Source organism: Ascidiella aspersa, chromosome 2 (genome assembly GCF_963924565.1).
Source record: "Ascidiella aspersa chromosome 2, kaAscAspe10.2, whole genome shotgun sequence".
NCBI lineage: Eukaryota > Metazoa > Chordata > Ascidiacea > Phlebobranchia > Ascidiidae > Ascidiella > Ascidiella aspersa.
In genome coordinates this window covers 12,382,864-12,397,933 of record NC_139448.1, presented here as the reverse complement: position 1 = coordinate 12,397,933, position 15,070 = coordinate 12,382,864, and the positions used below count along the sequence as shown (strand labels likewise).

Below are 15,070 nucleotides of genomic sequence, written 5' to 3'. Positions count from 1 at the left end.
AGCTTATCTCAGTATTGTCAAAAATAAATTTGGTAGGATTCTAGACCAGCGCGAAATTTCAAAGAAAATCAGTTTAAGAAAAAAAATAAAGTTGCATTTCTTTGGATAAACGTTTAGCTATATTTTTGCAGTTAGTCATTGAGCCATAATTAACCGAAATCCAAACAAACTAAACCTGACAATGCTGGCCAAAAGCACTTTATTTCGTTGCCTAAATATAAGAACAAAAGCAGTATACTACATAAAACGATTGGATAATTGAACATTAAAGGGCGCTGGTCTAGAATCCTACCACAGTCCTAAAATCAACGCATAAAATTTGAGTTAGCATGCGGGTTAGCGTTTGGGTGTGGGTGGGTCAAGTATTATTATATTCCAAATTTAATAATAATACTTGACCTACCTTAACCCAAAAGGCTGGTTCACACTAGACGCGTTAACGGCAAGCGTCAAGCGTCTGGCGTCTAACGGCTAACGTCGTCCAGTTCACACATAACGCGTTGCCAGCGTTAACGGCAAATTTCCTCGCTTCTAACCGAAAGCGTCAAAGTTGAAATATTTCAACTTTTCCGCAACCGAAAGCGTTTTTGAAAACGCTTTACGTTAACGCTAGACGCGTCTAGTGTGAACCAGCCTAAACGCTAACCTGTACCTTAACCCAAATGGTGTTTCGTTGTGGTAGGATTCTAGACCAGCGCCCATTAAAGTTTTGAAGAATTACTAGTAGTTGGATTAAATAAAACTTTTAAAAATATGTTTTTAACAAATTATTAGTGACAACATTTTAAATCGCGCAAAAAAACGAAGCTATGTTATTTGTACACTTGTGGCGCTAGAGTAAAAAAAAAGAATAAAAAATTTTCATTTAATAAGTGCGCTTTTCGTGTGAATGCTTTGCATAAAATTTGTTAATGTACAAGTTAACACTCTAATTTCCATTAATGTGATTCATTGCAAGAATAAAAAACATTTGTTTGGATCTTTTTTACTGAAGTTCCGTTATCAGTCATGCTTCAATGAACTTGTTTTTAACAACAACCATCCAGGCGTAGCATTCTTTGGTCAAATTGTTGAGTTTAATTTTTCGCCTGTAGAATTGAATTTGAAGGCAAAGAAAACATTTTTAGCATGTATAAAGCAAAAATAGTGGTAGTCGGTCCATGCGAATCAGGGAAGACAGCGCTATCAAACATTTTGGGAGATCAGGTAATAATAAAACAATGTTTTTTTTTAATTGTTCTTTGGGATATTTTTTATGGCATTAATGCTTGTTTAAAAAACATCTGTTGCAGGATATTTTGTTAATCATGCATTTTTGTGTTGTTATCAGACAGATGTCTTAAACAGCCCTTACAAACCTACTGCTGGCGTAAGAATTTTGGAATTTGAAACCTTGGTGAATAATGAAAACGGATCCCAAGTAAAAGTCGATGTTGAACTTTGGGATTGCAGTGGAAATGAAGATTTAGAAAGTTGTTGGCCTGCAATGGCACATCAATCCGACGGTAAAGGATATTAGGTTTTCTTTATGTCAATATAGGTAGTACTTTCCATATGTATAGATATTTCAAACATTTATTAGTTAATCTACAATCTGCATAAATAATTAGTCATTTTCAATTTTTATGTTGTTTGTTTTTAAAGGTGTCATCATTGTGTACGATCCAAATAGGACAAGGCCGAACCCTTCTATTCCAACCCTTTTCAATTTTTTTGTTACTAACCAGAATATCAAAGAGCGATTTTGCCTTATTGTTGCAAATTTTAGATCAAAGGATTTCAAAAGCATGACTTCTCCTGTTAAAGATGTTCCAATTGTAAGTTTTGATTTATTTAGCTTAATTTGTGAATACAATGTTGTAAACAGACCTATTCTTTTTTTGCTTCAAGTAATTTTTGTTTCATGTATTTCTGTCTTAGCATCGACAGTAAATATATGTATCATATCAATTTTTTTATAAACAGTAAAATAAAAAAAATGTAAAGTAAATGGCCTGTTTCTTTTGCAGCTAAGTACAAACTTTGAAAACAAGTCTGAAGATATACAGGAGTCATTTCAAAATCTACTGGAAAATATTCTTGTAAAATTGTCAGATTCACGAAATAAAGAGGAACTGAGCATATTATCTTAACACTGAAAACTTATGTCACATAGTAATATATACTACTCTCACCTGAAGACCACTGTAATAATGCAATAATAACTTTAGAATATTACATTTTTGTATTTATAAGCAACTTTTTGTATCGTCAACAAAATACAGGAATAAATGTGTATTTTCTCAAGATAGATATTAATGAAACAAACAAGATAAATTTTTAATAAACAAAAACAGGATTGCAATCACTAAATGAGGAAATCAAACTTATTGTGAGTCTGAAGTTTCTTTAGCTATCATGGACACCATAAAAATGTGTTTACATTTTTGTTTATGACTCTTTCGCAGCAAGTAATCTACAATGTAACTTTGTTAAACGCAGTACTTAATTTAAAATAAATGTACAACTAAAAGCTTGGTACATCTTGTTCTACAAATATTGTAAGGTTCTTTTGATTAAGTATTTCACATTCAAGTTGGTGTGGCAGGAAATTTATTGCTAAAAATAGGTAAATTATGCATAAAATAGGTTGTGCAGCAGTGCAACAAGGAACTCAAACTTATAATATACAATATGCATTTTTTACCCTTTTTAAAAAGGCATCCTTAATAAACCACCATATGATACAAGTGAATGATATTCAGTGAAAACAGCAGTTGAGAAAAAATAGTATCTTGCATAACTCCGGAAACACACATTTGTTACAGCTATAAAAGTTTATGGTGGCATTTCAAAATACAGGCAACATAAGAATAGCAACTTAAAACATGATATTACGGTGCGTTCTGACCCAGGTGCTTAATAGGATGTTGTCTAGAAAATGTAAAAAAATTTGATCTTCAACATGTTTTAGACTAATTTTTAGATAGCTATGTAAATGGCCAAAATAACATAGCATTTATGCACAGAAAAGGCGACATAAAAACTAATTTTATAGCAAGTGCGTTTTTAGCCTTTAAAAGTAGTTGTATCTAATTACTAAATGGAATAAACCAGATGACAAGCACTATCTAAGCAAGAAAAAGATCACCACTTTTAAAATGACATCTATTTTGATCAAATAAAATAAACAAAAATAACTCTTGAGGTGTACCATGATGCACAAGCCTTTCGTTCTTTGCAGGAAATGTTGTATCAGAAAATAATACACCCAAAGCAGAGACATTACTGTGCAACAGCGCATAGTAAGACTATTGAATCTCCAAAAGCAGGTCATCACCCTCCACATGCATTCCAGATTTCACAGACAAATCTTTTACTTCACCATCGACAGTTGCCGCAACAACCATTTCCATTTTCATAGCACTTATCACCAACAGTGGTTGTCCCTTGCTAACGATGTCACCTTCCTGTTACAAATACAAGTAGTTTTTGAAGTATTTCTTATAGGTCTTGGATCAATGGTAACAGCAAAAATAAGTTGTTTGCAACAAGTATTTCTTAAACTCTTAAATTAATGGTAACAATTATTTGACGAAATATGATAACATTCTTACAAAAAGGAAAAATGAAAACACAACACTCACTTTGACTTTAACTTCAAGAACATCGCCAGGCATTGGAGAACCAATTGAGCCCTTTACACCTTCCCTTGCTTTTGGGTGGAAATGCATTTCCTAAACATGCAATTTTATATAAGAAATAAATTGAGCACCATTCAGATGGTTCTATCACAATTATACCTTTAGGGCTTCTTGGTCTTTGACCAAAACAGTTCTCAACTGGCCGTTGAGTTCCATGAAAACCTCTCGCTCTCCAGTTTCTGCTTTCAAGTCGCCCACAGCAAGAGGTTTAATATGCAGAGTTTTTCCTGGCTCCAAAGTTACCTTTAACTCGTCTGCAATCCTGGGGCCCAGCAGGAATGTGGGAGTGTCTAGTTTCTCCACTGGACCGTATTTGGCAAAGAAGCGGAGATAGTCGTTAGTTACCTGAAACAATAGTTATGATGTGTGGTAAGGTATACTACCCTTAATCAGACAAATTATTTCGGCCTTTTAAAAAAACATAAAAAAATTACGGTCCTGTTTCTTTTGAAATTTTTTTTCTTTTTGGTTGTATTCTTATGTGGTACAACTTTTCACTTTAATCTGTGACAGAATTTATTTAACGTTGGTGTCAAGAACAGAAGCGAAATTCTACCTTGGGGTACATGGCAGCACTCATAACATCTTCATCGGTAATATGGTCCCCGTGCTCCTCGATCATGTCACGCTTGAGTTGGTCGCAGTCAAGTGGTTCGAGGGATTCACCGGGCCGACCTTCAATGATTGGCTCGTCACGCAAAATCTAAGGTTGTATAAAAAACACTGTAGATACATATTCACGAAAAGTTAGGTGTACAGAAAATTATGATACAAAAACATATTTGTATTTTGTGCAACAGATTTTCCAAATTAGATTTGAATTACCGAATTCTTATAAAAAACGAATTTAAACTAGAATTACATTTATTATTCACAATGAAATTAGTTTAAAATTATTATCATAAGAATGTGAGTGCTAAGTATTCCTGTTCTGATGTTATTCCTTTTAGCATAGCCTATGCTTTTCACAAGTCGTTCCGACCAAAAAGTTTTAATTGAAAATCTTTTTTTGACTGAGATACTAAAAATGCCGTTAAACAAAGTATAATTTTTTGGTAAAATCCGAATTAGATTATAACTAGAATTATCGCACACATGCAATTCTCGAATTAGATTGCAATTAGAATTAGACACATTTTGCTCTAATTCCTTTAACTACAAAACTAATTATCTAGTTGTCCAAGTCTGCTTGATAGAACCTACCTTGCTCCGTAGAGGTTCTGGGAAACCACCTGGTGGATAACCAATAGCACCTTTGAGCATGTCAATGACTGATTTGGGAAAAGACAGTTCGTCAGCTCTTGCCTCAACGTCTTCAGCTGACAAGTCATTTTGTACCATAAACTGGGCCATGTCACCAACAACTTTTGAAGATGGCGTCACCTTGATAAAAAGCATATGTCCATGTTAATGCGATTAAACCAGCATTTACACAGGGTAAAAGTTTTTTTACTAAGCTGTAACACAGTTTTAATGTTATTAACACTTACATTACATCATTTATAAATATTCTTCTAGTCCCATATAAAGAAGAATTTATTGATAGATAAAAAATTGGAATTGACTTAATTACGAGTTTTTTCAGTCTTTTAATATTATTAAATAACACTCCAACTAGGTAAGACCACCTTTAACAGCAAATACATTGCATATAATATAAATTACCTTTACAAGATCCCCAAACATCTTGTTGGCCTCAATGTATCTTTCTTTCACCTTGGAAAACTGGTTCCCCAATCCCATGGAATGTGCTGTTAAATTATTTTTTTTTAAATAACATCAGTCTAACTTTAAACTAAGATGAAAAATTAAAATCATTAAAAAAAGCATTGAAATAACTTTTTACAGTTGAATGAACAAAACGGGTTACCTTGGAAGTGCAGGTTGGTGTATTGCCCTCCTGGAATTTCATGCTTATAAACTCCAGAGTCACCAGACTTCATTGTTATAGTGCACTCAAACGGAGCATACAGCTGACGAGCTTGTTCCCAGTAGTCATTGTATTCGGTCAAGTGATTCATTGGAAGGCCTGTATATATAATACCCATGAAATATTTGCTTAAGCGGGGAAGGTAAAACCTAATATAAGGGTTCCCAATAAAGTACAGCTTTTAAAAGCTTTGTCAAATCAGGCAGTAAGTATTAACATAATATTTTAAGTTTTGTAATGAATAGTGTGCATAGAAGTCTAGCACGCTTGCCGCCAATTGTAACTTGAATATTTTTCTAAACTATGAAATGTTTCGCGCAAACCTAACAATCTTCAAAAGGTAAACGGCTTAACAACTGCTGGTGTATAGTGAAATTTTAGTTTAGGATAAACATACAGTAACCATTTATGGTTTCATTAAATCATGCCTTCCTATTGCCTTTATATTTTACATATGACGTTTGACTGTTTTGACAACAAATTGCTTATGTATTTGTGTTTTATTTTTGAAAGTTGATTTTCGTCATTAAATTTGTGTTGGTATATTTCTGTTAAGCACATTAATTGCTTTTAATACTTTGAAGTAACAATTTTAATCAATGTTAATAACAACCATAAATGCTTTGTAGTTTAAACATAAGTGGTGATATATTTATCAACAAACAAGCTTAAAAGTGTTATACAACTCACACAACTGACCTGTATCTAATTTTGTTCTTTCCAGCGATGTAACCAATGCACCAAGACTTGGTTGTGACGTCATGCCTGACATAGAGTCGATCGCTGCATCAACAATATCAGCACCTGACTCTGCTGCCGCGATCATAGATGCAACACCTATTGAACAATGACACAAATCACTATAAAAGCACTTTGTAAGCCTTACAAAAAAGTATGGTTAAATAATTTTGTGCAGGCAAGGGCAGGTTAAAAAAATCCTCCTACTCACAAAGAGGTTTTCAGGTTCGACCCCAGCAAATACCTGGGTTAGTTGCCCTACTAGGTTAGTTGCCCTACTAAAACACCATAACAACGTTTAAGCCTTGGTCTTCTTGCAAGGATATCCTTGGGCTAACTAATTCCAGTAACCCTTTTCCAAAAAATAAAATCAAGATGTTTTTACTTATCATGTCACTTTTACCCTGAAAATTTTATTAAAAAAATACAAAATGTATAGTTGCCTAAACCCACTGGAAAACACCAAACACACAATCTCAGGGTTGTGTTAAAAAATTAATTACTAGTAGTTTACAAAAATTTAAAATGCACAACTTTAAGTTTTAGTACCTGCACCAGATGTGTCGTGAGTGTGGACGTGTATTGGCATGTCAGGGTATTTCTCTCTTAGCTCAGACACAAGAATTCGGGCAGCTTGTGGTTTAAGAAGTCCAGCCATGTCCTTAAAGGAAACAGGAAATTGTAAAAAATGTTATTTTTTGTTATATATATATATTATATATATATTTATTCAAATCTCTGTACTATAAAATAAATAAGACCCGCACCTTATTTGAGAAAAACAGAGTACCACAATTGTCATACCAAAAATCCCTTAACGAAGTTTTTAGACATAGTAAATGACTTCTTTTACTCAGACTTTGCAAAAAAAATCTTTTTTAAAGGGCTGAAAGAAATATTAATAGCGCAGACTTAAAATAAAAGTAATAATTTGTTTGCAAATCACTTCTTTCTGTTTGCACATTTAGCTACAACTGTGAATTTGTTAAAAGCAATTAGTGCCAACTTCTATTTAAAAAAAAGACAACTTACCTTTATACAAAGAATATGTGTTCCAATCTTCACCAGTTCATCAGCAAGGTTGAGGTAGTACTTCAGATCATACTTTGTTACTCTGCTTGGGTCAGACACATCCCCTGTATAGGAAATAGCAGCCTGAACCACACCACCTGCTTCACCAACTGCCTCCATACCAAGTTGCATGTTGGGAAGATAGTTCATCGAGTCAAAAATGCGAAAGATGTCCATGCCATTATCGCAAGCCAGCTCACAAAATCTGTGGATGACAGTTGGTTAGCATTCATCAATTTAACATGATTGGCTAATCGGTAAACATTCAATTGACGGAAAACCAATAACTTGTAACATTTACACATTGAGTAACGGTTTTTAGTAAATTCAGAAAGGGTATGTGCCAATATTATTGGCTTGGAGGCAATTTACTTATGTTTTTAGCTAGTCACAAGTTTTTTTTTTAAGTTAACAGGTTTCCATGCATAATGATACTGCCATGTGTTTTTTTGCTTTTCTTGACTTTGTAGTTTAATTTTTTTCAGAAACTAAAATCTATAATAAAGAAAAAGAAATCCAAAAGTGAAAAAAATTGTGAGAAATCCCTATCAGTGAGTGTAACATTCTAGGAGATGGCCTGTAGGTCATTCATATAAGACAACTTGTTTGAGTTGGCAAACATTTACCTTTTGACAACATTGTCTGGGTAGCTTGTGTACCCAACACCATTGGCTCCACGCAGCAGCATCTGAAAAGGTATGTTGGGTATCCTTTCTCGCAAAATTCGCAATCTCTCCCAGGGACACTCATGAAGGAATCTCAGCGCAACATCAAAAGTGGCTCCTAATAAACCAAAATAAATTTAAAATATTGGAGCATAATGGTTGGAGGTTGTAGTAAGATGCAATAAGAATATCAAAGCCCATACAGAAGTAGGTATCAGTTTGAACGTTTTGAATAACTCTTTAGAGACTTCTGTATTGGTTTTGATATTCTTATTATGTCTTATATTTAAAATAATAACTGAAGAATTCAAAATGGAAATTAACTACAAAAAGTACGTTTTCATCCATTTACCATCACCTAAGTTACAAATAAAACCTATTTTGTTTTAAACAATTGATGTTTGACAAAACAATTTTTCGCATACCTCCCCAGTTTTCCAATGAAAAAAGGTTATTCAATCTTCTTGACACAAACGGTGAAATCTTTTCTAGGTCATAAGTCCGCACTCTAGTAGCCAGCAAGGACTGATGTGCATCGCGCATGGTTGTATCAGTGATGAGAAGACCATTGTTTGCTCTTATAGCTTTTGCAAATCCTTCTGGGCCCTTTTCCAGAAGTACATCCCTCCAGCCAGTAGGTGTGTACTGACCTTAAACCAAGAATATTTTAGAATAATAAAAAGAGAAACAGCAGGAAATCTAAAGCAATATAATAAATTAGAATTTGCTGAAAATAGTTTTTATGTTATTTTTGTGTGACTTAAAAGTTAAAATGTGAAAAGACAGTACAAAACAACAACATTTTGGTCATTCAGTTAAGCTGCCCTTAACTAGTATATATGCTAAAAATAGTTTGCCTTTAAGATTTCAATTTTCTTTATTTTTGTGCAAGTTTAAAATGTGAAAAGAACAATGAAAAGCTTCTAGTCTTCAAGTTAAGCTGCCCTTAAAAGAGATATTAATTTTGTGCCAATTAAAACTTTTATTTCACTAGTTTTTTTACTATTTTGTCAGGCTACAAACTCTTATATTCTAAAAAGGCATATGCTCAGTGTTTTACACCAAAGGCAAATAAACACAAGCTCTGTATAAGTGCTATACTAAAAATATTGATTACTTGGAGGTAACTTTGGAACATCCACTTCAGTATAAGGTGGCTTTAAAGTGGTTGGTAATGGTGTGGACGGCCCGTTAACCATAACTTCTGCCAAATATTGAAGAAGGCGTCCTGCTCGGTTCTTGCTGGGGGCGAGTTTGAAAAGCTATAAAAAAATGCTGGATCATGACAAAGTTTTAACCTTCAACAAAGTCAATAAAATTTATCACGCCCAGTTAACCCTCTTTCAAACAAAGCAAAGTTCAAGCTGAAATGAGTCAGATCGGTGAAACAGCCTATTGTCTACTCATGTTTACCACATGATAAAACATAATAAGTAATTCTCGGCAGGCATTGTGTAACACAAAAAACTTGTTTTCTATAGACAAATTATATTTTAAGATTCTTTAAAAAAGTGTTTTTTTTTCTCATGGCCATTTATAATGGCAATGTCTAACTAAAACATATTGTTTCATATTTTGTATATACAGCAAATATAAAACTACATAGAAAACGTCCACAAATTTAAAGGTGAACAATGCAAACCTGTGGGTTGCTGTCAATGAATTGAGTTGTAATGGTGCCATGAAGAAATGTTTCATTGGTAATGACATTCAACAAAAAAGGAATATTCGTCTAAACAAAATAAAAGGATATCATACATAAAATCAATTTAAATGTTTTTTAGATTATGTTTATTCATTTAACATTTTTTTTTCTTGAAATTTTTTTTATAAAGAAATGCTGGAGTGTTGCAACTCTAAGTGAAAACTATCTGCCACTGAACGAAGAACATTCCGAACACAAGTCACTTGTTATAATTCATCACAGCCTTACTTCCTAAATAACTAGGGCCTTCAGTTTTAATGGCTTCCTGTCTGTTTTATTGAATGTAGCCTTTATCTAACCAAGCTTAAAGCACACTATTGGTTAAAACAACAAAGTCAACTTAATACGCCTGGTATTTACAATTCACCACCAATACTTGTTTTTTTAAAGAAATCGGCTTACATTACATTAATGTTTGATGTTTAAAAAATATTAAATGTAAATAGTGATTTCATATGTACCTTAACGCCACGTATTCTGAACTCTCGAAGAGCTCTGTGCATTTTTCTTGCAGCTGATGGCATGTCTGCAGCATGCGCAATGACTTTGACAAGCAGTGAATCATAATGCGGCGACACTATTGCTCCTGCAAATGCTGAGGCACTGTCAAGGCGAATACCCATACCTTCACCACTACGGAAAACCTTAATAAAAAAACAAGATAATTATGCATGCATAGTGTTGCTATTAGTACAACAAATTAACACAACAAATTTACTTGATTTAATACAAATTAATTTTTATGAACATTTTTTTGTAACAACCAAAAAAATAATACCTCTATTCTTCCGGTATCTGGTCGGAAATCATGAGCAGGATCTTCAGTGGTAACCCTACACTGGATGGCGCACCCATTCACTTGGATTTGCTCCTGAGTTAGCTTCAAGTCAGGAAGAAGATAACCTTCTGCAAGCCTCAGTTGTGATTGAACAAGATCAACACTGAAGTGAAGTGAACACATTTTTAGTAAACAAAAATAGAAATGTACAATTACACTGACAAGGAAGCACCAATAAAGAGACTGTAATCAGAAATTGCAATAAGAAGTTATTTGTTGAAAAACACCTACCCGGTAATCTGTTCAGTTATGGTGTGCTCAACTTGCAACCGAGAATTCACTTCAATGAAGTAGTGGCGACCCTAAACACAAACCAACATAGATCTGATGATATTGTTTAACTAAGTCACAAAAATTTTAGAATATACTTTTCAAAACAAAACATACCAATAAATCAGGGGTCACAAACGTATGCCTCGCAAGCCATATATGGCTCTTTTGGTGACGCCATGTGGCTCTTTTGATAAAGGAATTTTGCCTGCAGTAAAATCTAATCTATCATTCTAGCATGATGTGAATAAAACAGCATGCGGTCATAGTCCCTTTGCAAATAGTATTTTGTATATTTTTAAAACAAGAATAGTAGCAATTTTTCAGCGCTTCGCCTATTTGTCTGTTGGTGGCGATAAGTCTGTTTGACGGAATCTATTAGGGTTTAAACATAATGTTCTTATCATGGCTTCCTGTAATCCAAGTTTTTTAAACTTAGCCAATGTAGTTTTTTCGCGATAAAAAGCGGCCTGCTTTTTAAATAAGAACAAACTAAAAACCCTATTCAAAAACACTATTGTTCCTGTTAAGATTAACAGTGAGCTTGCTAAACCGCATTTTTATGTAAGTGCTTTATGACCTATTTAATTGTGTAATCATTCTATAACTTGCGGTCAAAGGCCACTGAGCACATGGTGCCTTGACATTGTAGTTGTCCTTACGGCAGTTGGTGTTACTACCTTGTCGCGGTAGGAGCTCATTTTGTTAGTTACTTGTAAGTGTTTGGCAATGATGTTTAACTTACTGATTCTGTTTCTGTTTTATTAACATTGTTTTGTATCATTCTATTTGAATAAGGAATCCACTTGTTTAAGCCTTTGCGTGTATTAATAAATTCCTGTACGTGTACACTGATAAAGACTTCAGTATCGGATCGGATCCATTAGTTTTCAGTTCCAATTCCAACAAACTAGATGTTAAAACATGTTAAATGACTCTCATTGAAATACAACCGAAAGTATTCCGCTTTTATGGCTCACTTAGGTAAAAAGGTTCTTGACCCCTGCAATAAACCAAAGGGACCTACCTGTGAATCTAGAAGGAATTCTACAGTGCCTGCATTTTCATATCCGACAAATCTCGCTATCCTTAAAGCATCATCAGCAAGCATACGACGGAGTGTTATTGGCAAATTGGAAGCTGGTGCAAGTTCCACCACCTTCTGGTATCGCCTTTGAATTGAGCAATCACGCTCGTGCAAGTGAACAAGGTTGCCAGCTCGATCGCCTGATATTGTTGCAAAACTATGGTTTAGGAAGAGCAGACTGAAACCCATTGATTGAAAGTTAAGAGTATTTACTTCAAGCTGCAAGGAACTAAACAAGTGTTAAAAATTAATTTACCTAAGATCTGCACTTCTATGTGTCTTGGTCCCTCCAAATAGCGTTCCACAAACATTGCTCCATTACCAAAAGCTTTTTCAGCTTCGGAAACTGCTCGGCTAAAGTTATCCTCAAGCTCCTGGTTTAAAAATATTGAACAAAAAATATCAAAACAGTTTTGTGTTATGTTTAAAACAATGTTTCATGTAGGTCTCAAAATAATACAGTTTTGGTAAATTTAAAATACACCTTATTTAAGCAAGTATTATATATAATTCAATATAAGGTCGGGTTTTTTAGTATTAAATTGAAGCAATCCAGTAGTACAACTTAAACGACTAGCCTTTGGTAAGGATTTTGTAAATAGTAACAAAACGGTAAAAAGATTGATCTTTTTTATTGGAAAAACACAAATGTAAACACTGATAATTAAAGGGGTTTAAAGCTTAAACAAAATGATGCAAAGTTAACAAAAGATGTTTGTAAAAACATTTGTAGCAAACTGTGTAACTGAAACATTTTTCTTACCGCCATGCTGTTCACCAATCTCATTCCGCGTCCCCCTCCACCGAAAGCAGCTTTCAAGATAACTGGGAATCCATGTTGACCCACAAAGTCCTGGGCTTCCTGTAATGTGGTGATAGGAAAATCTGTTCCAGGAATAACTGGCACACCTGTGATAAAAGCCGGTAGTTTAGATCAGTGGTTCTCAACCGCCAGTCCGCCAAATATTACAATTTTATATCTCAAATGCAAGATGTTTAAAGCAAAGTTGTCAAACAAATTTAGAATTTCGCCATTTCCGTAATTTGCAGGAAGCATTGTGACGTAACATAGAGTGAATGCTCTACTTTGGACTTATCATACGTCACAATGCTGCAAGTGTTTTGCCCAACTGTTTAAAAGTACGGTAGGCTACAACTCGTTCAAGTCTTAAACTTTAAGACCAGTTATATGTAAAACTTCAATAGAATTACATATTTCAAGTATGATACGCTATCAAAACGACAACAGGAAGTTGTTGATTAAATTTCCGTTGTTTGGTTTTAAGTTGCATAGTTTTGTCGTAATTACATTTTGGGTTGATTTTGATTTTTCAAGTTCACCAGTCCGCAAATTTTGTTTAAAATTTTACCGGTCCGTAAGCTAAAAAGGCTGAGAACCACTGGTTTAGAAAACTGGTCTTTGGAAAAGCAATTCTCAAGCTTTATTTCCTGTTAAAAAAAACAAAAAAAATGGAAACAATTTACCTGCTGCCACCGCAATTTTTCGGGCTTCAACTTTGTTTCCCATTTGTTCAACAACTTTCGGTGAAGGCCCAACAAATCGTATTCCAGCATCAATGCAAGCTTGTGCAAAATCAGACCGTTCTGATAGCAATCCATAACCTGGGTGAATGGCATCTACTCCTACTTCCTGCAAAAACATTAACATTTGTTTAAATTAAAATGAGTCCGGGTTGCAGTACAGCAAATTAACTCAACAAATATGTGGATTTTGACAAAAGTAAAAAAAATAATTCTTTAAGTGAACTAAATGTTGCACAGTACCTTTGCTACAGAAATGATTTCAGGATAATTTAGGTAAGCTTCAACAGGTGCTAGTCCCTTTCCCACGAGATATGATTCATCTGCTTTTTGTCTGTGCATGTGTTGTCTGTCTTGCTCTGAGTAAACAGCCACAGTTCGTATGCCAAGCTCTGTGCATGCTCGGAACACTCGAATTGCGATTTCTCCTCGGTTTGCAACCATAACCTGTGACATAGAGTTTAGAACATGCAATTACCAATGTTCTACATTAAGTCAACTTAAAAAAATTGGCCTTGCAGTTATTGTAAACCAGTATTTACCAACTAAAGACTAAAATACATGCATAGCAAAATCTAATTGTTTTTTAAATTAATTGCCTCCCCCTTGCAAATTAATGAGTATTTTGAAATAATAAAAATAAATATGTTTTGCTTATTTTGACTTCTATTTTAATAAACCATTTAGGTAGGCCATTGTAGCGAAATATATTAATATTTATGTTTAACATTTAAAAAATATGGGACTTAAATTAAATGCCAAAACAGTCTTAACTTATATTTTGATGCATACAGGTTTTAATCTCATTAAACCCTTCAAACAAACTTGCAAAGTTTATATAAAATAAATTCTTATTAACCTTATTGATTGGTTTGATGGCCCCATCACTTGAGCTTTTGTTTGGATATGTAACTCCAAATGTTGTTTTGTAATGACGGCACACCTGTTTAAACACACATGGAAATAAATTTAGTGAAAAGCATAGTTCATACTTTAATTCAAAAAATAAACACCATAGTTTTATAAAAATTAAAAATAATAATACCTGCAGAGCAGCAGAATTACCACCGGCATTCAATCTACAAGATTTTTGTGATCTGCTGAAAACTGAACCGAACTTTAACAACTGCATCTTGATTCTTAAAAGCAATATGTAATATTTGCCGAAAATATTGTTTAAAACAAAAAGTCAGCCAATAATAATCATTACATGTCGCCCAGGTTGAATAAAATAGTTGAAAATTATAAGCAAAACTGCAAATGCAAATAATTGTATAGTAGACATATATCGAAAACAATATTATGTAGCAAAATGCAAACATGAAATATTCGTCTACATTTACGCTCTGTAGTACTAGCGACAAAAACCGTCAAGTTTTCAACAAACAACATGTTGTCATTGCAACAATCTTCCACTTTTTGCACAATGCACGTTTTGCTGCTGCGCATTAGTGCGTTGCTACTGAACTAAAAAGGCAACGGAAAATAAACTCATTCCGGTGACCTATTTTTCCGGCTGTTTCGCCGCCCGACAATGGTGT

General features: G+C 34.0%; 2 protein-coding genes across 2 annotated transcripts; one reads left to right on the top strand and one right to left on the bottom strand.

The window, feature by feature from the left end:
• The first annotated feature begins 1,063 nt into the window (after positions 1 to 1,063).
• On the top strand, positions 1,064 to 2,511 carry LOC146163727 (intraflagellar transport protein 22 homolog). The gene is made up of 4 exons (XM_083382630.1): positions 1,064 to 1,206; positions 1,331 to 1,505; positions 1,645 to 1,817; positions 2,010 to 2,511. Exons 1-4 carry the CDS (start codon positions 1,129 to 1,131, stop codon positions 2,130 to 2,132), a joined length of 549 nt encoding a protein of 182 aa, XP_083238756.1. The 5' UTR covers positions 1,064 to 1,128; the 3' UTR covers positions 2,133 to 2,511.
• A 12-nt stretch (positions 2,512 to 2,523) lies between these two features.
• LOC146163726 (pyruvate carboxylase, mitochondrial-like) lies at positions 2,524 to 14,907 on the bottom strand. Its single transcript, XM_083382629.1, has 24 exons — positions 14,575 to 14,907; positions 14,389 to 14,472; positions 13,773 to 13,976; positions 13,473 to 13,638; positions 12,751 to 12,896; positions 12,244 to 12,361; positions 11,928 to 12,127; positions 10,862 to 10,932; positions 10,571 to 10,733; positions 10,254 to 10,436; positions 9,730 to 9,819; positions 9,205 to 9,349; positions 8,513 to 8,737; positions 8,049 to 8,205; positions 7,384 to 7,627; positions 6,901 to 7,012; positions 6,313 to 6,450; positions 5,554 to 5,712; positions 5,349 to 5,434; positions 4,887 to 5,066; positions 4,240 to 4,386; positions 3,783 to 4,028; positions 3,627 to 3,716; positions 2,524 to 3,449 (listed from the first exon to the last, which is right to left on the bottom strand). The coding sequence occupies exons 1-24, from the start codon at positions 14,659 to 14,661 to the stop codon at positions 3,291 to 3,293; spliced, it is 3,600 nt and encodes a 1,199-aa protein (XP_083238755.1). The 5' UTR covers positions 14,662 to 14,907; the 3' UTR covers positions 2,524 to 3,290.
• Between the last annotated feature and the right edge of the window lie 163 nt (positions 14,908 to 15,070).

Excerpts from the sequence above, each read along its gene's own strand:
- LOC146163726 (XM_083382629.1), bottom strand. The coding sequence starts at position 14,661 with ATGCAGTTGTTAAAGTTCGGTTCAGTTTTCAGCAGATCACAAAAATCT. Across the intron at positions 8,206-8,512 it reads TTCATTGGAAAACTGGGGAG|GAGCCACTTTTGATGTTGCG; the intron begins GTATGCGAAAAA and ends TTGGTTTATTAG. Across the intron at positions 7,628-8,048 it reads CCAGACAATGTTGTCAAAAG|ATTTTGTGAGCTGGCTTGCG; the intron begins GTAAATGTTTGC and ends TGTCATCCACAG.
- LOC146163727 (XM_083382630.1), top strand. The coding sequence starts at position 1,129 with ATGTATAAAGCAAAAATAGTGGTAGTCGGTCCATGCGAATCAGGGAAG. Across the intron at positions 1,207-1,330 it reads CAAACATTTTGGGAGATCAG|ACAGATGTCTTAAACAGCCC; the intron begins GTAATAATAAAA and ends TGTTGTTATCAG. Across the intron at positions 1,506-1,644 it reads AATGGCACATCAATCCGACG|GTGTCATCATTGTGTACGAT; the intron begins GTAAAGGATATT and ends TTGTTTTTAAAG.